This window comes from Loxodonta africana, chromosome 21 (genome assembly GCF_030014295.1).
Source record: "Loxodonta africana isolate mLoxAfr1 chromosome 21, mLoxAfr1.hap2, whole genome shotgun sequence".
NCBI lineage: Eukaryota > Metazoa > Chordata > Mammalia > Proboscidea > Elephantidae > Loxodonta > Loxodonta africana.
The window spans coordinates 50563670-50585761 of NC_087362.1; the positions used below are offsets into that span (position 1 = coordinate 50563670).

Here is a 22092-nt window from a genome sequence, read left to right on the forward strand (position 1 = left end):
TGTGCTCACCCTGGATGAGAATGGAAGGCCTTCAATGCCAGGTGAAGAACTCGAATTTATTCTAAGGGTGACAAAAACTTGCTGGAAGCTTTGGAGCAGCAGAGTGACACAGTGCAGAGCCTCTCTGGCATTATGTCTGCCCAAGCTGGCCTTCCCAGAAGAGAACTGGTCCCAGTTGCAAGTGCTTTTCAGGTAACCATCAGCTGCCAAGAACTGGGCCTAACTAAGGAAGGGTCTACGTGGGATTGGAGCTGATGGAATGGGATAATAGGAGCAGGAAAAATCATTGTGATATGTATTAAAATCCAGATATTTCAAGGGGAACAATGCATTGATCCTCGAAAGAAGAAATGTTTGTTCCCACTCTGAAAACCTTTTGTAACCTGAGTGGGTAAGCCCTTCTTTTCTCTGACAATAGCCTGACTGATAGACTAGTCCAGACATCCTCTCCCACCTGTACTCTTGTGTCGTGATGGGTACTCTGGTAAGGTGCTGAGCTCCCTGAGAAGTTGGCCTTTCCCAGCTGGGAGGAGAAGAAAGAGACCAGTCAAACCCTGAAGTTTTTAGGCACTAGGGTTGGGGATTTCATAGCCTAGGTCCTAAGGGCTATGTCTGATGAGTGTAGCCCTGCTGAATTCTGCTCTGTCTTGTGGAGGGTCAAGGCTGGGCAAAACAGAGGAGACTTATGGGCCTAGGATCTTCCCCCATCCCTAGTCTAAGGTCTCTGGGGGCTGACCTCTGTTCTAGGCTGGATCCCCCTGATGCTCCAGGACTCCCTGAACTCTCTCCCTTCTGAAACCACCATTCAGGCCTAAGCCCAATATCCATGAGGGACAGAGCATGGCTTTGACACCTGAAGGGTGTCAAGTTCAAGCTCAACAGCTACCATTCACATATTCTCTCAGTCTTTTACTCGCTCAGAAAACATCCCCTGACTCCAGATCCTGCCCAGTCCTGGTGTGGATGACACAGAATAGGGCCACCCTGATCCCCACTCTCAAAGAGCTCCTTGGAGTGAGAGAGAGACACAGACACAGACACAGATACAGACGGTGCTAGTCTAGGTTAGGCTGTGCTATAATAAACACAGACTTGGGACCAGGCAGCCCAGAGAAGGCCTTTCTGGAGGAGGGGATGCTTGAGGAGAGCCTGAAAATGATCTTGAACTAGTCATGAAACAAGTGGGAAAGGGACTCCAGAGAGAGGGAGGAGCTTGTGCTAAGGCCCAGGGGTGGGAAGCAGCCTGGTGCCATTTGAAAAGAGAGCATAATGCCAGTCTAGGAGGGGTTGATGCTTAAGGAACATGACTCTACAGCAGCATGGACTGAAGTCTCCCCTAGCAGGGGGAGAAGGAGGCTGTTCTGCTGAGACTCTGCTACCCCTTGCAATAGTCTCAGCCAAGCAGGCCCAGGCCCTGTCTCAAAGCTCCTCCTGGGCCTTCCTGCCTTTCTGCTTCTGCTGCCACTGTTGGATCTTAGTGGGGAGTGTCTCTGCCCAGAACTTCATCCAGGTTTCCCTGAGCTTCTGGCCAACCCGTGGCGCCAGGCTGACCTCCAGGTATTGTTCCGATTGGTTGAAGACGGGCCAATAAGGCAGCCCCTCGCCATTGGGGTCCCTGGAAGGAAGGGATGAGTGAGTGCCAAGGTCTCCTGTGAGGTCCCCCTTGTGGCAGTCCCTGAGTGACTCAGGTATAAGGCTAGTTATGTCACTCACTCTTACCCTGTCCTGGCAAAGTGTGCCCACTGAGACATCATGGTGAGGCTCAGCTGCTTTTCCTCCTCTGTGGCCTCTGGAAAGGCTGGTGGGAGGGATAGACCTGTATCAGGGTCAGGTGGGGCCTGGTGGGCACCCAGGTGTACCCACTGCTGACCAAAGATCTCTGTTCCTGTAAGCCCCACCCCTAGTCTTGGAGCCTGGCAGTTTAGGGGTCACATGTCTGTCCTCACCCAGGAGGGAGTTCTCATCCGTGAGGAAGGGGCCCCCGAACACGAAAGCCATCTCGGCCCCATGGTCAGCTCTCACCCAGTCTGGCCTGATTTTCACAAAAGAACTGGGTCGATGCTGGAACTCATAGAAAAAGATGGGGCCCCCAGAATCTGCAAGAAGAGGGCAGGATCAGAGTTAGGTGCCACCAGCCCAATCAGGCCCTGCCTTTGGCTGGACAGGCCCATAATACCAATAATAATGATGATGATGGTGACCAAATGATTAGCCACGAGCATTTATCGAGCACTCGCTAGGTGTTAGGTACCATTCTACGTGCTTTATGCGGAATAATCCATTTAACGCTCATAACAATCTCAGCTTAGATTCTGTTATTATCCTCATCTTACAAATGAAGAAACTGAGGCACAGAGGGGTTAGGAATCTTGCTCAAACCACAGTTAGGAACTTGAGCTATTCCAGGGCTGTCCCACCAGGCTGGGAGGAAGCACGACTTTTCTCCCAGGCAAAGTGCCAAAAGAAGAAGAAATTATTCATCTATGAATCCCTTGGAATTTGGTGAGGGGCCTGCTGGGTGACCTCTGACAAGTCACTGTACCTCTCTGAACCTTGGTTTCCTCTTCTTCAAAGTGCCCTGCCACAGCCACCTCTCATTACTGTGATGCTACATCCCAGAGAGGAAGAGGTGTGGGCATGGGGTGTCCGGCAGTAGGTATCAGGAAGACCCTCCACCCTATCGCAGCCATGTCACCTGTGGTGACCCAGACCCTGGGCTAGACTGAGAGGGATGGAGCAGATGGACAGGGCGAGGCTCACCTTGGAGGTTTCTTGAGAAGTTCACGATGGGAAAATTGAAGTAAATGTCACTCATCAAGTCCAGAATTGCATCGCGTTTGGTCCGTGGGTCCAAAGTGTTGCCTACGTATTCATCTAGGACGCTGAGCCACAGCTCGGGGGGGATGTCCTGGGGCAAGAGGCCAGTCTCAGGTCTGCTCGGGTCTCATGGCTGTGACAGACCTTTCCAAGAAGTCCCAAACCCTCCCGCTGGGCCTCCCTCTGACCTTCATGGAGATTTCTAGATGGAGTCTGGATGAGATGAGCTCGTGTTTGGAGTCAAATCTTAGCTCTGTGACCACTACTTGGGCTCTGGGGTCAGGCAGAGCTGGCTCGAGCCCTGCCTTTGCCCCTTACCCCCCTCCCCACCAATGAGACCTGTAAAACGAGGATAATGAAAGTTCCTGCTACAAAGGGTTGCCACGAAGATTGAAGGAGATGAATGCCTGTCCTAGTGCTCACCACAGTGACTGGCACATAGGATGTGCTCATTAAGAGGCAGCTCTATAATGACAATGAAGATGATGATGATAATTTTTCTTTGAGAACCACTTATGTCCAAAATTCAGCAGTTGGACCAAGGATTTGGTGGTAGGTGAGAAGCTGTGGATGTTGGAGGGTAGGGGCTGAGACCATGCTGGGTGAGACACCCACTACCTTCCTCCCTCTTGTCTCTTGTCTCACCATTGTGGTCATTGCGGCCCTCAGAAGAGTCAGTATGTCCTCTTGGCTCATCTCCTCAGTCTGTTGCAGGATACCCCAGCCCTGCAGGGACATAAGGTCTCTCTCAGTGCAATCTGACTGCTGTCCCCTCTGCCCAGCCCCAGGAAGGTGAGCACGCACAGCCCTATGCCCCCATTCAAGTGTGGCCAAACCCATGAGTCAACAGACCCACAAAGATAAACCTCAACCGAGTGGGGAAACAGCACTAAATATAACCGACAAGTGATTACCATGAAGAGAGAGCGAGAATTTGTCCCATATTTTCATAGAATAACATCAAGATCCCCCAAGCCAATCACACGGGGGCTACAGGAAGAGTTGAAAATGTTGAATGTCTTTATGATACAGTTTTAAGAGCACAGACTCCAGAGCCTGACTGCCTGAGTTCAAATCCCTGACGCTAAGTGTACAACCTGGGACAAGTTATTTAAATTTTCCAGGCCTCAGTTACCTCATCTATAAAACAGGGATGAGAATAAACTGTTTCATAGGATTGTTGTGAGGACTAAGCAAGTGAAGACATTTAAAGACCCTGACACAGAATAAGCCCTATTGAAATAAAAAAAAAGAAGCTGTTAATTTCATTATTACAAGGCTCTTTGTTAATTTTTGTGAGAACTGAAACAGAAAATTCACAGATGAGCAAACACAGAGTGTATACCCAAATGAAGATGTTAACTTTCACCAGGAATTAAAGAACTAAACTTAATCCACAGGAGTTAAAGTAGCAAAACTTTAAAAAACTATGGTCTACAAGACCAATATACAAACATCAATTGTGTTTCTATACACAATAGTCAAAAAGTGGAAATAACCCAAATGCCTACCAACTAATGAATGGATAAACAAAATGAGGTATGCCCATAAAATGGAACATTATCTAGCTATAAAAAGGAGCGAAATACTAATATATGCTACAACGTAGATGGACCTTGAAAACATCGTGTTAGGTGAGAGAAGTCAGACACAAAAAGCCACATATTGCATGGTTCCCCTTATATGAAATATTCAGAATAGGCAAATCCATAGAGACAGAAAGTAGATTAGTGGATGCCAGGGGCTGGGAAGAGGGGGGGAAAGGGAATGACTGATAATGGGTACAGGGTTTCTTTCTGGGGTGATAAAAATACTCCGGAATTAGATAGTGATTAATAGCTGCACGAACCTAGGTGGCATACGCAGTTTGCAATTGGCTGCTAACCTAAATGTTGGCAGTCCAAACTCACCCAGAGGCTCCATGGAAGAAAGGCTTGGCGAACTGCTTCCATAAAGATTGTAGCCGATAAAACTCTATTGAGCAGCTCTACTCTGTAATATGTGGGGTCACCATGAGTTGGGGGCGACTCGATGGTAGCTAAAAACAATAAAAATAGTTGCACAGCTATATGGATATGCTAAAAAAGCACCAAACTGTACACATTAGAAGAGTGAATTTTATGGTATGCGATTTATATCTTAATAAAACTGTTATCTAAAAAAAGATGGTTTACAAAGGCTGATAAGATTGCATTGAAATCTGTAGACTCATGTTGCTGGCGGCAGTTAAGTTGGCACAGCATTTTCAGAAAACGCTGAAGCCACATATGAGCAGTGGAGATGTCTCCGTAAGGAGTATATGAGTTACTTCGCATGGCAAAAACTTCCACCACAGGTATTTAGCAAACTCAGCATCTAAAACCAAAAACCAAACCTGTTGCCATTGAGTCAATTCTGACTCTTAACTATCCTATGGGGTAAAGTAGAACTGCCCATAGGGTTTCCAAGGCTGTAAATCTTTACTTTCTTCTGCGGAGCAGCTGGTGGGTTCAAACCGCTAACCTTTTGGTTAGCTGCTGAGTGCTTTATCCACTGTAGCACCAGGGCTCCTTACTCAGCATCTAGTTGGCTAAAAAATGTACACTTGTCCTCATGTGGATAGCGAGGAGACCGCAGGGCACGCCAGCACCAGTGTTGAGGCAAGCAGTCCTCTGAGGCACCCAGTTCCTGAGAAACATCCTTGGCTACAAGTCCTGCGCATGGCATTCCACACCAGGCAGGTTTTCCCAGGTCTGGAGAGCCAATCACATTGGCTCTCCCTCACTTCCACTGGCAGCTCTAACAGTGTGGAGCAAGGTGCCTGCCAGAGCGTCTGGGGCGTCATTTTGCCCTAATATTTCTCTGACACTAAGCACACACACACACATACAACTGACCTAGAAACTTCTTTGTCCTCGAGTGTCAAGATTGTAGAGTCTTTCTACAGCAAGCACCCAGATGCCCTCCTGGGGATTGATTCCAAAGGAATAATTCACAAAGGACAGAAACTATGGACATGAAGATGTCCGCTGCACTATTAACTTCAGTGCTAAAAACTAGAAGCTGCCATAATGTGCCACGATGAAGGAACATTGTGGCGGGGCCCTCCCTTTGTGGAGGGCTTTTGGTCATTAAAGGCAATCACTGTGACAGGCAGAAGCAGCGGAAGGAGAAGACGGTGCTCAGGAGGAAAGCATGATTGTGACACTCAGTGCAAAGTGACCTGTGTACCTGGCAGGGACTGGAAGGTGCTTGGGTCATGCGGTCCCCCAGTGGCCTTGATGTTGTCTGAATCCTGAGAGGCATTCAGTCTCTCAGGCACAGAGTCACACTAACCACTTTCACAGAGCCTGATGTATAAACCAGACACCAACGGGGGAATATGCTGCAGACAAGCACTGCCTGGAAGGCTGCCTTGCCCAAAAGCTTGGTCCCCAAGAAGGAAACATTTGCTTTGTGAAAATGAAGCCCTAGCTGGTGATCTTGAGCAAGTCCCTTAAACCTCCCTGAGTCACAGCTTTCTCATCTATCAAATGGGGATAACAGGAGTGCCCAGTTCACAGGGATGTGGTGATGATGTTGGGGTGACAGAGGACTGGCCAAGGCAGGGCCTTGAAGGGCACAGGGGCCAGAGGACACTCACCCTGGGGACAAGCCAGCTAATCTCATGATTGGTGACGCCCAGGAGGAAGGGCACAGGGTGGAACTGCTTCTCCCTCAGAAGCTCCTTGGGGTTCTTGGGAAAGAAGGTACCATCAATGGTGTAGGGCATGATATTAATTTTCTGCAGGAGAAAGCAAGGCAGGGGGCCACCCAGTCAGACCGAAGCCTCAAAGGATGGGATTCCAGGGGCCACTTGGTTGCATGCCTGAGCTGCTAAGCTGGGAGAGTAAGTGAGTGGATGCAGGTTGCCGGGGTTAGGGCGCCCAGGAGACAATGGGAGAGCAGGCAACTGCTGCTTCCAAACAGACTTCTTCTCTAGAAAGCAGGCCCTACTGTCAGCGCTCAGCATGGCCCTCCATAGAGGCCTTAGGACTGGCTGGGCTCTCAGTCCCTTCCCTTTACCCCAGACCCCTGATTGCCCCTCTGCTCCCATAGGAGCTAGACAGGACCCCCCTTTGTGCCATTGCCCACCATTATCCCCAAAGAGGCAGGCGCACCTGGCGGGACTCTTTGGTAAGGATCATTTCTTCACCTGTCTTCTGTCGAAGGCACTGCAGCATCTCAGCTGTGGAGTTGGAGCTGCAGGCCAAGGAGTCCGCAAAGTCCTGGGGATAGCCAAAAGTGTCTTGCCTCCCTTGTGGCCATTCACTTCCACCTCCCAGCCCTCTACCTCCCACAGAGAGGGGCGCATCTAGAGGTGAGCTGGGGTGGTGATACCAAAGATCACTGCCCACCAGCGTGGGTGGTCCCCAGCCACCTGTGTGTCCCCCATTATGTTGTACTGTCATTATCTGTGTTTGTGGCCAGGTCGCCTTTGCCCCTCTGAAAACAATGTCATCATCAGGTTAAGTATATCCCCGGAGCCAGTGTCCTCAGTAAAGGTTTGCAGAAGTAAACAAGGAAATGAGACAGGACTTGGAGAGGGAGGGACTCCAGCAGCATGGGGGGATGGTGGTGTTGCTGAAGCTGGGGCAGGGTCAAGGTCAGGGACTTGAGGGGAGGTGAGGCTGGAGGGTAGCTTCAGGCCAGCCATTGGCCATGAAAGCCAGGCTGAGGGATGTGGCCATTGGCAAGAACTCTGGGAGTGTTTGGTAAAGGAGTGAATGATTGAGCTGTGTTTTCCTTAGGCCATGGAGAGCCAGGGAAGGACCTACAGTGTGTGGTTGGGAAAACCTCTCAGCCATGGTGAAGGGATATTTGGGGAACCCAGGAGGCTGATGCTGTTTTCTGAACCAGAGGAAATTTGCCCATGCTGAGGCCCTGTGTTCCCGAATCACCTTGCACCCAGGGAGTAAAGATGCCCAGCCCACTCCTCCACCTCAGCTGAGGTCTGGGGCCAGGTGAAGGTACTGAGGCCACGTGAGCCAGTCTCCCAAATTCCGATTATCCCCTTCACCCTACCTCATGGCACTACCCCCGCCCCCACCCCCTTCTCTCTTGCCTGAATTTTGCCTCTTCCCTGGCCTCCAGGCCTCTAGGATTGCTTCCTCCAAAGTACCTGCCACTTCAAGGACCCTGTGAGCTTCTGAGAAGGTAGCTCTGGCAGACCATCACCCTGCCTCTCCTTGCCCTCCGAAGAAAGTCCAGATTCCCAGGCAAGGCCCACCACTTCCCTGAGACCCCCCCCTAGTTTTCCAGCCCCTTCACTTCTGCTCTGTCCCCTAACCTGCTCCATTCCCTCCTAGATGGCTTGCTGCTTCCAGGACCTGTCACCTTGTCTCACATCTCCAGCCTTTGCAGATGCCATTTTCAGCAGGAGGCCCTTTGTGGCTTCTCCCACCCCACCCCATCTACCCTTCCAAGGCCTTACAATAGAGCTCTAGGGAGGGGCTTCAGAATCTGAATGGAGATCTCTCAGGCAGCAGGGTGGCTTGGGTGTCCTCCCTCATGCCTGGGCCAGAGAGGGCGTTTTCCTGAGGCCCCACCTTGGGGAAGATGGTGCTCAGTGGTGGCCTCCTCCAGGAAGCTGTCCCTAACTGCCCCTCACCCCTCAACTGCACTAGTTTTTTCCTCTGAGAGTCATCCTAGTGGGTCTGTCTCTGTTAACAGGAAGTCCCTCCGGGACCCCAGGGCCAGCACAGGGTGAGATGGGGCAGGTACTGGCAGGGTAAGAGCATAAAAAAGACACAGACCTGAGCCAGGGAAAGTGGGTCAGAATCCAGGATCCCTGGGACTGTGATGATTCCGCTCTGTGCTATAGCTCTGTGGAACAGCCCCGCAGGCAGCGGGGACAGGACCTGGTGCAGAAGAGAGAACAGATACTGTTAGAGGTGGGCAGGGGAGCTGGGAGGCCTGGGGCCACAGGAGCCCTCCCAGCCACCCACGCCCCAGCCCTGAGTGCAGACTCACCAGAGCAGAAACAATGAGGCCACCTGCAGACCCCCCAAAGATGGTGACACAGTTGGGGTTGCCCCCAAAGGGGGTGATGTTTCCCTGCACCCAGCGCAGAGCAGCCACCACATCTAGGAAGGCCCAGTTGCCTGGCGCATGCCTGTCTCCAGTGCTGGCAGCAGGGTAGAGGAGTGATTACTGAAGGGTGATGCCTTTGGCAGATTCCCTTTGGCCTTTGCAGGTTTGCTTTGGACCAGCCACTAAGACATTGGACTCTCTTCTACTCCCACAGTCTGGCCTGGCTCTGAGCCATGCTAGGTGTACACATGCCAGACCAAGTGGTATGGGCAGGCCTGGCTGGGCAGCCAGCCAAGGCTCGCTCTCAAGTGGCTGCCAGAGCCTGCTGCTCTCTGTCCCCATACCATGCTGGGACTGTGACCCCAGTCCAGGAGCCAACACCCTCTGCCCAAGAGACCAATCTCCTTATCAGCTGGTTTTGGCTGGGTTCCTTCCCCAAGATGGGGCCTCAGAGAACACCCTTCTCTGCCCAGCCAGCATGGACAGGGCCCTAGGTCCCAGCCACCCTCCCTGCCTGAGAGATCCCCATTCAGGCTCTGGGCCCCCATCCTAGGTCCCCAAGGCCTCTGTCATCCAGCTTCTCCTCTGTGCAGTCCACACCCTCCTACAGGCCTGCCATCTCACCTGAGAAAGCCAAGGATACCAAGGCGGTACTGGATTGTGACCACTACTACATCCCCAAAGGCAGCCAGGGCCGACCCGTCCTGGGAAGTGGCTGCACCAACCATCATTGAGCCCCCATGAATCCACACCATGACCTGGAAAAATGGCCATGGGACAGTGACCTCAGGTCCTGGGACCTCAGCTGCCCATCCACCAGCCCAGGGCATTGTCAGGGGCTCTGGGCAGGTTGGGGACAGGGATGGTGAGGGGACAGGCTGGACAGGACAGAGCTGGGTGGGTGAACTGGGCCCTCTGGGCTGCTCACCGGCCTCCCAGCCTCTGCAGTGGCCCCAGCTGGGCTGTAGATGTTAAGGATCAGGCAGTCCTCTGAAATAGAGAAGACCTGATGCTTTCCATTCAGCAAAAACCTGAAGTTGTTCATTCTCTCCACTTCCTGTAGGCACCTGCCATCAGAGAATGAACCTAAGGGCCAGCCGTCAGCCCCACCAGCCCTGGCAGCTGGACCCCCACCAACCAGCCTGCTTGCTCACCCCTACCAGGTTACTCACATCGGCGGGGCCGTGCTGGTGTCCCGTATACCCTCCCAGGACTGTGCCGGGCGCGGGGCTGAGAACCGGCTGGGCCCTAGTGGTGCCTGGGCAAACGGGATGCCCAGAAAGACATTCACACGACGGGTTGTGCCCTTCACGCCCACCTGCCGGCCTCGAACACGGCCCAGGGTAGTGTCTACTTCAGGCTGAGCAACTCCAGGTTCTGAAGGCAGAGCAGAGGGGCCAGGGGTGAGTCTGTAACCTTCATAAGGATGCAAGGGGAGGGTTGGCAGATGGACTCACAGAGTGAAAGATACTTTTAGACCCTGAGTGCCAATTGTGCCAGGCCCCGTTCCTTTTACCTGCCCAGCAGCCCTATGAGATGAGTCCCATTATTACCCTGGAGTCCCTCCTCCCTAACTTGCCATCACTGCTGCTCCCTTCCAGCCAAACTTAGAACCAAAGTGAAGAAACTAGGCTTTCCTGGGACCCATAGACCTACAGTGTGGCCTTGGGCCAGCCACTGTCCCTCTCTGAACCTCAGATTACTCATGTGCTAGATAGATACAATCCGGGCAGGGCCGTTCCGGGGATCAAACAAGGTAAAAAAAAAAAACTCAAGCCATGGAGTCAATTCTGACTCATAGCAACCCTATAGGACAAAGTAGAACTGCCCCACAGAGTTTCCAACGAGTGCCTGGTGGATTCGAACTACCAACCCTTTGGTTAGCAGCAGTAGCACTTAACCACTACACCACCAGAGTTTCCATCAAACAAAGTTGCAAGGGCAAAACCCCCACTCAGGTGATGTACACCCCTGGAATCCCTCCAAACTGAGGAACCCCTCCCTGAGCAGACTGCCAACCCCTCCCTGTCCCTACCACTCTCCTGGCCCCTCTCCCCAAGTTCTCCCACCAACCGGAAGCTCCCACTCTGCAGGCCCAGCTTGCATGTCTTACCAGTGGCCATGGTGGGGAATGCCAGGAGCAGACAGACTGCCCAGACCTGGACATTGGTCCCAGCTCTTACCACTGTCCCCATGCTCCTCACTCCCAACCAGCCGTGAGCAGAAGCAGCAGGTGGAGTGAGATTTCTGCCCTTTAGTCCCACTGAGCTCTAGAGGAAAATGACGTGAAAGCCTGGCCTGCCCACCTGGCTACAGCCCAGCTCCAGGGCCCACAGCCTCTGCCAGGCTGACTTGGGAGGGAGGCAGGAGCTGGGAGTGCCCTGCAGAGGCCTGGATGATATAACAGCCCTGGCACAGGAAGGAGCCTGGTCTTTGGAGCTCTATAGCCCTGGGTTCAAATCCCAGCTGCCCTGACTGTGTGACTTCCATGAGACCCTGTGCACTTACCAAAAGATGTCCATATCACTGACCTGAGCCAAGTAAACAGGTCTGGGGTAGAGGTACTGAGCCCTCATGCAGGGACGGGGGAACTGAAGATGATGCTTTTAGAGAGCCTCAGGGCTTTGGGCCAGAGCAGCCTTGCCATGGGGCCCTGGGACCCAGGATGCCCAGGCTGTGTGTTGGGGGTGATTGTGTACCCCACTTCCTTGAGGGACCTTCAAGCGATGGGCCAGAAGCAGGGCACTGCTGTCTAGTGGCCCTGAGATCTCCTGGTGTTGCCCCAGGTTCTGTTTGGCACAACTTGTCACAGCCAACAAACGAGAAACCAAGGTGGGAGAGTAGAAAACCCAAAAAAACAACCCACTGCCATTAAGTGGATTCCAACACATAGCGACCCTATAAGACAGAGTACAGCTGCCCCATAGAGAGAGTGGAAAGGCGCCTTTATTTCATTGTGGAAGGAGAGGGAACATTAGGGGATGCTGCCACCAAGACTGCTCAGTGAGTGCGAGGGGGAAGGTTACTTTTTTTAATAATTTTTATTGTGCTTTAAGTGAAAGTTTACAAATCAAGTCAGTCTGTCACATATAAGCTTATATACAACTTACTCCATACTCCCACTTACTCTCCCCCTAATGAGTCAGCCCGCTCCCTCCTTTCAGTCTCTCCTTTCATGACAATTTTGCCAGTTTCTAACCCTCTCTACCCTCCCATCTCCCCTCCAGACAGGAGATGCCAACACAGTCTCAAGTGTCCACCTGTACAAGTAGCTCACTCTTCATCAGCATCTCTCTCCTACCCATTGTCCAGTCCCTTCCATGTCTGATAAGTTGTCTTCAGGGATGGTTCCTGTCCTGGGCCAACAGAAGGTTTGGGGACCATGACCGCCGGGATTCCTCTAGTCTCAGTCAGACCATTAAGTCTGGTCTTTTTATGAGAATTTGGGGTCTGCATCCCACTGATCTCCTGTTCCCTCAGGGGTTCTCTGTTGTGCTCCCTGTCAGGGCAGTCATCGGTCGTGGCTGGGCACCATCTAGTTCTTCTGGTCTCAGGATGATGTAAGTCTCCGGTTCACGTGGCGCTTTCTGTCTCTTGGGCTCATAGTTATCGTGAGACCTTGGTGTTCTTCATTCTCCTTTGATCCAGGTGGGTTGAGACCAATTGATGCATCTTAGATGGCCGCTTGTTAGCATTTAAGACCCCAGACGCCACATTTCAAAGTGGGATGCAGAATGTTTTCATAATAGAATTATTTTGCCAATTGACTTAGAAGTCCCCTTAAGACATAGTCCCCAAACCCCCTCCCTTGCTCCGCTGACCTTTGAAGTATTCAGTTTATCCCGGAAACTTCTTTGCTTTTGGTCCAGTCCAGCTGAGCTGAGGAAAGTTACTTTTAAGGGGTTTACAAGTAGGGCATTCAAACAAGTTACATCATCAACATTCTTAATCATACTACACAGGCACAATGGGCTTTACATATAACTTCATGCATTGCATGTTCAGGAAATGGGAGTTAAACTTCACCCAGAGGTGGGGAAGTTACTAGTTTTGAGGTCTAAAACGTTATCCTGAATGTCAACCGGCTTCCGTCAATTTCCTCTAGTTTTGGGCAGCAGTTAACGAGAAGGGAACGAGGATTTTAATGTAAAGCTACAGAGCGTATCAAGCAAAGGAACCAGGATTTTAATGTAAAGCTACTGGGCGTGCCAAGCAAGCTGCTTGAGACAGTGGAATTTTCCACAGCCTAGGGACCTTTTTCTTACTGAGGACAGGGGTGAGGGGACAGAAAGATTCATATTAACAACCGGCAACCCCCTCCAAATCCCAGAAGACATGATTTAAGAGCCGGACCTCTTGTATTCAAATCTTGCTCCTCCAAGTTGGTCGGTACAAGTTATCTCACAGCACTGGGTCTAGAGCCCGCATATGTAAAACAGCCATGCTTATAAGACCCACCTCACAGGGCTGAAGTGAGGTTATGTATATAAATACATGAGGCCTAGATTCAGAGCTAGATGGAATCCTGTCCTTGCCTTGGGGTGAGGATCTGTCTGAGTTTCTGTCTCCTGCTGTCTTGGAGAACCCTGGTATAAGGGAAAGTAGGCCTCATCTCTGAGCCTCAGTGTCAAGAACATGGCTGGCTGGGAACGGGGGTGGGAGGCTGGGGGATAGCACCGGGAGTGAGGCCATTGGCAAATATTTGCTGATTCAAATGGTTGGAAGTACGGGCTCAAGGAAGAACAAGGGTGAGGGTCATGCCAGAACAAACTGCCAGACTCACTCCCAGGATTCCAGCTGGCATCCAGAGCTGGAGAGAAAAGCCTTAGAACCCAACCATCCTCCTGCCAAAAATAACCACTGTAGCTTCCTTCCTGAATTCTTGGCAGTCTCCCTGATGGGGGACGTTTCTTCTTCTTGAACCTTGGCCCACAGCCCTGGGAGCAGAGGAGGGTCCTCTGTTTTTCAGTGCTGCCTCCAGACCTTTGGCATTGCATTGGGCAAATCCATTGCAAAAGGCCTCTTTCAAGTGTTGAAAAGCAAAGACGTCCCTTTAAGGACTAAGTTGTTTCTGACCCAAGGTGTTCCTGACCCAAGCCATGGTGTTTTCAATCGCCTCATATGCATGTGAAAGCTGAACAATGAATAAGGAAGATGAAAGAAGAATTGACACCTTTGAATCATGGTGCTGGCAAAGAAGAATAATGAATAAACGATGGACTGCCCGAAGAATGAACAAATCTGTCTTGGAGGAAGCACAGCCACAATGCTCCTTGGAAGCAAGAATGGGAAGACTGTCTCACGCACATACTTTGGACATATTGTTACCAATCACCAATCTGACACAAATTGTCCTTGTCTTTTCCCAAGTAAGAATATGCAAAAGATGAACTTTATCTTCAGCAAGCTGTATTTTGCTTGAGTCAAGCAAAAGGAGTCAGTGGGGATCTAAGTCTCTCTAAAAGACTGACTCAAAAAGGGAAGCAAGGCTAGGAAAGAAGAAGAGGAGAGGAAAAAATTGGAGTACCAGAAACCAATAGAAGGTCCTCCTCAGAGAACAGTTTAAAAACTAAAGGAAAGAAAACAAACAAAAAAAAAAGTCAAGGAAGTAGACTGTGGGAGCAGTCTCTGCAGCCTCCCACTGGGGGTACGCCATCTGCTCCAGAGCCCTCTCTGCGGCCTCTTCTTATTGGAGGCTTGTGACCCACTCAATTTACTGAGTGCTCTCTGCGACCCTCTGATGGGGCTCACAGCCCACTCGGTGGATGCTCTCTGTGGCCCACCCTTGGGATATGGGGTGATCAGCCCCTAACAGGGACTCACTCCTTGTCCCCAACTCTCCTTTCGAGAAAGCCAAACGACCGGAATGCTTTTTTTGAACCCCCCTTTAAAAAAAAAAAAAAAAAAGGCTCACGACCCATTTGGTGGGAAGAGGAAAGAAGAAGAGAGAGAAAAAAAGAAATGGAGACAAGGTACGCAGAAAAAAAAAAAAAAGGCATAATAAAGGTTGCTGAAGGAGGGCAGGAGGACTGAGGGGGAGAGTCCCGTGAACTTACCGCTTGAAAGAGACACCAAACAAAAAGGTTCAGGTGGCCGGCCGCTTGTCTCTGAGTAGAGGTCTGTTCTGGAGGCCTCAGTCCCTCTGGTCTGCGTCCCCTAACCAGGGGCTAATTTGAGCCTCTAGTCTCCTGGCTGGCTTGCCAAAATTTGTTACCAATTGCCAATCTGACACAAAGGGTTCTGGTCTTTTCCCTAGAAAGAATACATGCAAAAGATAAACTTTATCTTCAGCAAGCTTTATTTTGCTTGAGTTGAAAAGGGAAGCAAGACTAGGGCTTATATGGGTTCGGTGGAGACAACAGAGTAATGAATACTTAGTGGCTTCTTTCAAGGGGTGGGTACTTCTCAGAATGCCAGTGCATGTTAATTAGGTTGCATGCACATCTGGAATCCAAGATGGAACCCAGTGATATTCAAGATGGACTCCTCTCAGCAGCCCTTGGCATCACTTATTATGGGATATAGTGCAAGGGCATTGACCTTTGGCACTACATCACCATCTTTGGAGGGCTAAGGAAGGTTAAACAGCGGTCACACTTTGTTCTTCTGCTCATGTGAGAGCATGTAAAGGGGGAAGGGATTAGAAAAAAACACTAAGAAGGAGATAGTAATTCCGGGGTTGTTTCAGCCTTATCTCATGTTGACAGGGTGTGGTTCTTGTTCACCCAACTTCTAGATGGTAATCTTTTAACAGCTCTTTTGTTCCACCAGAACAGTTAACCCTGTCTGTTTCACCAGCCCATGTGGGCCCATGCACAGAGCTAGAAGGCCTAGCTGTGAGGAGTTGGGAAACTTGGCTATGGGAACAGTTGGAAGTTCTTCCTGAAAGCATCTAAAACTCATGAGGTAAAGGAGGAGATTGTGGGAGAAGTGATCCAAATACCCTGATGTGAGTGTTGAAGGCCCTCAAAAGAAGATTTGGTGGAGAGGGTGCAGGAGCCAGGAGTTAAAATCTTTACAGAATAAACAAAAGAGAGTGACTAAGGCTTGGAGTGAGGACAAGGAGTGAAGGCCAGGGTTGTTGTTGTTGTTAAATGCCATCGAGTCAGTTCTGACTCATAGCAACTCTGTGTAAAACAAAACAAAACAGTGCCCAGTCCAGCACCATCCTCACAATCATTATGTTTGAGCCCATTGTTGCATCCACTGTGTCAATCCATCTTGTTGAGGGTCTTCCTCTTTTTCGCTGACTCTGTAATTTACCAAGCATAATGTTCTTCTCCACGGACTGATCCCTCCTGACAAAAAAAAGGGTTAATTGTGCCAGCAGCTGAACAAAAGAGGTGTTAAAAGAAGTGATGCTAAGGGCTGCCCACAGGACTCCATCTTGAATATCAGCGGGCTCCGTCTTAGATTCCAGATGCGTACACTACCTAATTAGCATACACCGCCATTCTGAGAAGTACCCACCTCTTGAAAGAAACCCACTAAAAATTCATTATTGTCTCCACTGAACCCATATAAGCCCTAGTTTTGCTTCCCTTTTTTTTTTTTTTTTTTAGAGTCAGTCTTCTAGAGAGGCTTAGATCCCCCGACTCCGTTTGCTTGACTCAAGCAAAATAAAGCTTGCTGAAGGTAAAGTTTGTCCTTTGCCTGTATTCTTAGGAAAAGACCAGGCCTCTTTGTGTCAGATTGGCGATTGGTAACAAATTTTGGCAAGCCAGCCAGGAGACTAGAGGCTTAAATTAGCCCCCGGTTAGGGGGCGCAGACCAGAGGGACTGAGGCCTCCAGAACAGACCTCTACTCAGAGACAAGCGGCCGGCCACCTGAACCTTTTTGTTTGGTGTCTCTTTGAGGCGGTAAGTTCACGGGACTCTCCCCCTCAGTCCTCCTGCCCTCCTTCAGCAACCTTTATTATGCCTTTTTTTTTTTTTTTTTTTCTGCGTACCTTGTCTCCATTTCTTTTTTTTCTCTCTCTCCTTTCCTCTTTCCACCAAGCGAGTCGCGAGCCCCAAAGAAGGGGAGTTCAAAAAGAGCATTCCGGTCGTTTGGCTTTCTCGAAAGGAGAGTTGGGGACAAGGAGTGAGTCCCTGTTAGGGGCTGATCACCCCATATCCCAAGGGTGGGTGGCAGACCTCAGACAGAGCCACGGAGAGCACCCGCCCAGTGGGTTGCGAACCCCATCCGAGGGTCGCAGAGAAAAAAAAAAAAAAAGAGCACTCCGTAAATTGAGCGGGTCACGAGCCTCCAATAGGAGGAGGCCACAGAGAGCGCTCTGGAGCGGGTCAGGTACCCCCAGTAGGAGGTCGCAGAGAGCGCTGCGATAGTCTACTTCCTTGACTTTTTTTGTTTTCTTTCTTTTAGTTTTTAAACTCTCAGGAGGCCCTTCTATTGGTCTCTGGTACTCCAATTTTTTCCTCTCCTTTCCTCTTTCTACCACATGGGTCGTGAGCACCAAAAGGGGGGTTCGCGGAGAGCGTTCCGGTGGTTTGGCTTTCACGAAAGAAAGTTTGAGGACAAGGAGTGAGTCCTTGTTAGGGGCTGGTCACCCCATATCTCAAGGGCGGGTCGCGGACCTCGGTCAGAGCCACAGAGACAGCCCGCCGAGTAGGTCGCGAACCCCATCAGAGGGCCGCGAAGAGCACTCGGTAAACTGAGCAGGTTCTGAGCCTTCATTAAGACGAGGCTGCAGGGAGTGCTCAGAAGCGGGTCCGCATGCCCGCAGCGGGAGGCTGTGGAGAGCACTCCGATAGTCTAATTCCTTGACCTTTTTTTCTTTCTTCTTTCCTTTTGTTTTTAAACTATTCTTGGTCTTGGTGACTCTAGAGTTTCGGCAGGCGTATGTTTTTGTGTGTTTGGATGTTGTCTGTATCTGGTTGACGCGCCCTGCTTTTGGGGAATGGATGTAGAAGTCTCTGTTTAGACTGAGAGATTGAAGCCCCTCTGTTTGGTATTGGTATTCTAGGTATCTAGAAGATCCGAAGTGGAGATTCAAATACTCCTAGTAACGTGTTAGACCTCACTAAGTCCCTTCTGATTTGTCTGGTCAGAGGGCTGTCTGCTTGTTTGTCTGAAGTGTGACTGGGGCTGTCTGGGAAGGTTGAGGCTGCGACATTATCTCGGTCACCTCTGTCTGTGTCTTATGTGTAAGGTGTGTGTTGCACAGAAACTAATTGGTGAAGAGAAATTCAGGTTGATTTGGAACACGCTCATGGAGGCTCCTGAAAGTTGGATTGGGCTGTTCACTGAACGGTTGGTTTTTTGCTCTAGATGGTTTAAGAAAAAAGATAATTTTGTCTAACAAGAAAAGTTAACAGTTCCAGAACAGCAAAAAAGAAAGAAATTGTTATCTTTTGCCTTTGAAAATGTCTGGAATTGGGATGACTCCCTCCAGCCTCCGGTCTCCCTAGCTAAGAACTGGATTCATTTACAAAATTGCTTAAGGACTTTGGCATTTACTGGGCAGATAGCCTTTCAAAACGCCTCTGTATGTAAATAAATCAGAATGGGCTAATCTTGTCTTCTACCTTGAATTAAAAGGTAGGTTGTGGTTGTTGTTGTTGGGTGCCCTCGAGTCGGCTCCGACTCGTAGTGACCCCACGCACAAAAGAACGAAACACTGCCCAGTCCTGCGCCATCCTTACAATTGTTGTTATGCTTGAGCTCATTGTTGCTGCCGCTGTGTCAATCCACCTCGTTGAGGGTCTTCCTCTTTTCCCCTGACCCTGTACTGTGCCAAGTATGATCTTCTTCTCCAGATACTGATCCCTCTGGACAACATGTCCAAAGTATGTAAGACGCAGTCTCGCCACCCTTGCTTCTAAGGAGCATTCTGGTTGTACTTCTCACAACACAGATTTATTCGTTCTTCTGGCAGTCCATGCTTTATTCAATATTCCTCGCCAAAACCACAATTCAAAGGCATCAATTCTTCTTCAGTCTTCCCTGTTCATTGTCCAGGTTTCAGATGCATATGATGCGATTGAAAATACCATGGCTTCGGTCAGGGCACCTTAGTCTTCAAGGTGGCATCTTTGCTCTTCAACACTTCAAAGAGGTCCTTTGCAGCATTCTTGACTGCCGCTTCCATGGCTGTTGATTGTGGATCCAAGTAAAATGAAATCCTTGACAACTTCAATCTTTTCTCCGTTTATCATGATGTTGCTCATTGGTCCAGTTGTGAGGATTTTTGTTTTCTTTATGTTGAGGTGTAATCCATACTGAAGGCTGTGGTCTTTGATCTTCATTAGTAAGTGCTTCAAGTCCTCTTCACTTTCAGCAAGCAAGGTTGTGTCATCTGCATAACGCAGGTTGTTAATGAGTCTTCCTCCAATCTTGATGCCCCGTTCTTCTTCATACAGTCCAGCTTCTCAGATTATTTGTTCAGCATACAGATTAAATAGGTATGCTGAAAGAATACAACCCTGACGCACACCTTTCCTGACTTTAATCCAATCAGTATCCCCTTGTTCTGTCCGAACAACTGCCTCTTGATCTACCTAAAGATTTCTCATGAGCACAATTAAGTGTTCTGGAATTCCCATTCTTTGCAGTGTTATCCATCATTTATTATGATCCATACAGTCAAATGCCTTTGCATAATCAATAAAACACAGGTAAACATCCTTCTGGTATTCTCTGCTTTCAGCCAGGATCCATCTGACATCAGCAATGATATCCCTGGTTCCATGTCCTCTTCTGAAACCAGCCTGAATTTCTGGCAATTCCCTGTCGATATACTGCTGCAGCCATTTTTGAATGATCTTCAGCAGAATTTTGCTTGCGTGTGATATTAATGATATTGTTCTATAATTTCCACATTCGGTTGGATCACCTTTCTTGGGAATAGGCATAAATATGGATCTCTTCTAGTCAGTTGGCCAGGAAGCTGTCTTCCATATTTCTTGGCATAGACAAGTGAGCACCTCCAGCGCTGCATCTGTTTGTTGAAACATCTCAATTGATATTCCATCAATTCCCGGAGCCTTGTTTTTCGCCAGTGCCTTCAGAGCAGCTTGGACTTCTTCCTTCAGTACCATCGGTTCCTGATCATATGCCACCTCTTGAAATGGTTGAATATCAACTAATTCTTTTTGGTATAATGACTGTGTGTATTTCTTCCTTCTTCTTTTGATGCTTCCTCCATCATTTAATATTTTCCCCATGGAAACCTTCACTATTGCAACTTGAGGCTTGAATTTTTTCTTCAGCTCTTTCAGCTTCAGAAACGCCGAGCATGTTCTTCCGTTTTGGTTTTCCATCTCCAGCTCTTTGCACATGTCATTATAATACTTTATTTTGTCTGCTCGAGAGGCCCTTTGAAATCTTCTGTTCAGTTCTTTTTCTTCATGAATTCTTCCTTTTGCTTTAGCTGCTTGACGCTCAAGAGCAAGTTTCAGAGTCTCCTCTGACATCCACCTTGGTCTTTTCTTTCTTTCCTGTCTTTTCAGTGACCTCTTGCTTTCTTCAGGGATGATGTCCTTGATGTCATTCCACAACTCGTCTGGTCTTCGGTCACTAGTGTTCAATGCATCAAATCTGTTCTTGAAATGGTCTCTAAATTCAGGTGGGATATACTCAAGGTCATATTTTGGCTCTCATGGACTTTCTCTGATTTTCTTCAGTTTCAGCTTGAACTTGCATGTGAGCAACTGGTGATCTGTTCCACAGTCGGCCCATGGCCTTGTTCTGACTGATGATATTGAGCTTTTCCATTGTCTCTTTCCACAGATGTAGTCAATTTGATTTCTGTGTGTTCCATCTGGCGAGGTCCATGTGTATAGTCACCATTTATGTTGGTGAAAGAAGGCATTTGCAATGAAGAAGATGTTCTTTCAAAACTCTATCATTCGATCTCCGGCATTGTTTCTATCACCAAGACCATATTTTCCAACTGCTGGTTCTCCTTCTTTGTTTCCAGCTTTTGCATTCCAATCACCAGTAATTATCAATGCATCTTGATTGCACGTTCGATCAGTTTCAGACTGTAGCAGCTGATAAAAATCTTCTATTTCTTCATCTTTGGCCCTAGTGGTTGATGCGTAAATTTGAATAATAGTCGTATTAACTGGTCTTCCTTGTAGGCGTATGGATATTATCCTATCGCTGACAGCGTTGTACTTCAGTATAGATCTTGAAATGTTCTTTTTGATGATGAATGCAACACCATTCCTCTTCGAATTGTCATTCCCAGCATAGTAGACTATATGATTGTCTGATTCAAAATGGCCAATACCAGTCCATTTCAGCTCACTAATGCCTAGGAGTTGTCAGGAGGGATCAGTCCCTGGAGAAGGACATCATGCTTGGCAGAGTACAGGGTCAGCGGAAAAGAGGAAGACCCTCAACAAGGTGGATTGACACAGTGGCTGCAACAATGAGCTCAAGCATAACAGTGATTGTAAGGATGGTGCAGGACCGGTCAGTGCTTCGTTCTATTGTTCATAGAGTCACTATGAGTTGGAACCGGCTCGACGGCACCTAACAACAACAACATCAACAATGACTAGGATATCGATGTTTATGCGTTCCATTTCATTTTTGATGATGTCCACTTTTCCTAGATTCATACTTCGTACATCCCAGGTTCTGATTATTAATGGATGTTTGTAGCTGTTTCTTCTCATTTTGAGTCGTGCCACATCAGCAAATGAAGGTCCCGAAAGCTTTACACCATCCACGTCATTAAGGTCGACTCTACTTTGAGGAGGCAGCTCTTCCCCAGCCATCTTCTGAGTGCCTTCCTACCTGGAGGGCTCATCTTCTAGCACTATATCAGACTTTCATAGAGGTTGGGGCAACCCACACAGGCCATCGCCTTTGGGTGTCCTTTTGAACCTCAAGCTTTGGGGGGGAAAAAAAACTAATTCCTGAAGCCACTTTGAGGTAAACAATTGTCCAGATAAATAACAAGACTATTTTTGCTCTGGGTGCTATGCTTTTTTTTTTTTTTTTAAGAATTTAGTCTGTTTTGAGAAATTGACTCCAAAGATCAGTAAATATAGTTATGTTTAGGGTAAATCAGTAATCGGTTTAATCAGTCTTCAAGACAGTGTTGTATAAAATACCTGTCTAACGTTTATACAGGAAATTATGTATCTTAAGAGAACCAGGTTCTCAGAGGAGATGGATCTCATGAGCCAGACTCCATTTTGTCTTAGATTCCACTTCTGCTTCTGAGAAAGTGACCCATGACTGTTAATAGGTAAACCAAGGGGGGGCAG

At 48.9% G+C, this 22092-nt stretch overlaps 1 protein-coding gene across 1 annotated transcript; it reads right to left on the reverse strand.

Moving 5' to 3' along the window:
* Positions 1 to 1419: 1419 nt before the first annotated feature.
* CES3 (carboxylesterase 3) lies at positions 1420 to 11112 on the reverse strand. Its single transcript, XM_064273504.1, has 13 exons — positions 10904 to 11112; positions 10041 to 10245; positions 9797 to 9935; positions 9493 to 9626; positions 8809 to 8962; positions 8592 to 8696; positions 6957 to 7064; positions 6440 to 6580; positions 3463 to 3543; positions 2761 to 2908; positions 1947 to 2096; positions 1720 to 1798; positions 1420 to 1615 (listed from the first exon to the last, which is right to left on the reverse strand). The coding sequence occupies exons 1-13, from the start codon at positions 11061 to 11063 to the stop codon at positions 1420 to 1422; spliced, it is 1800 nt and encodes a 599-aa protein (XP_064129574.1). The 5' UTR covers positions 11064 to 11112.
* Positions 11113 to 22092: the final 10980 nt, after the last annotated feature.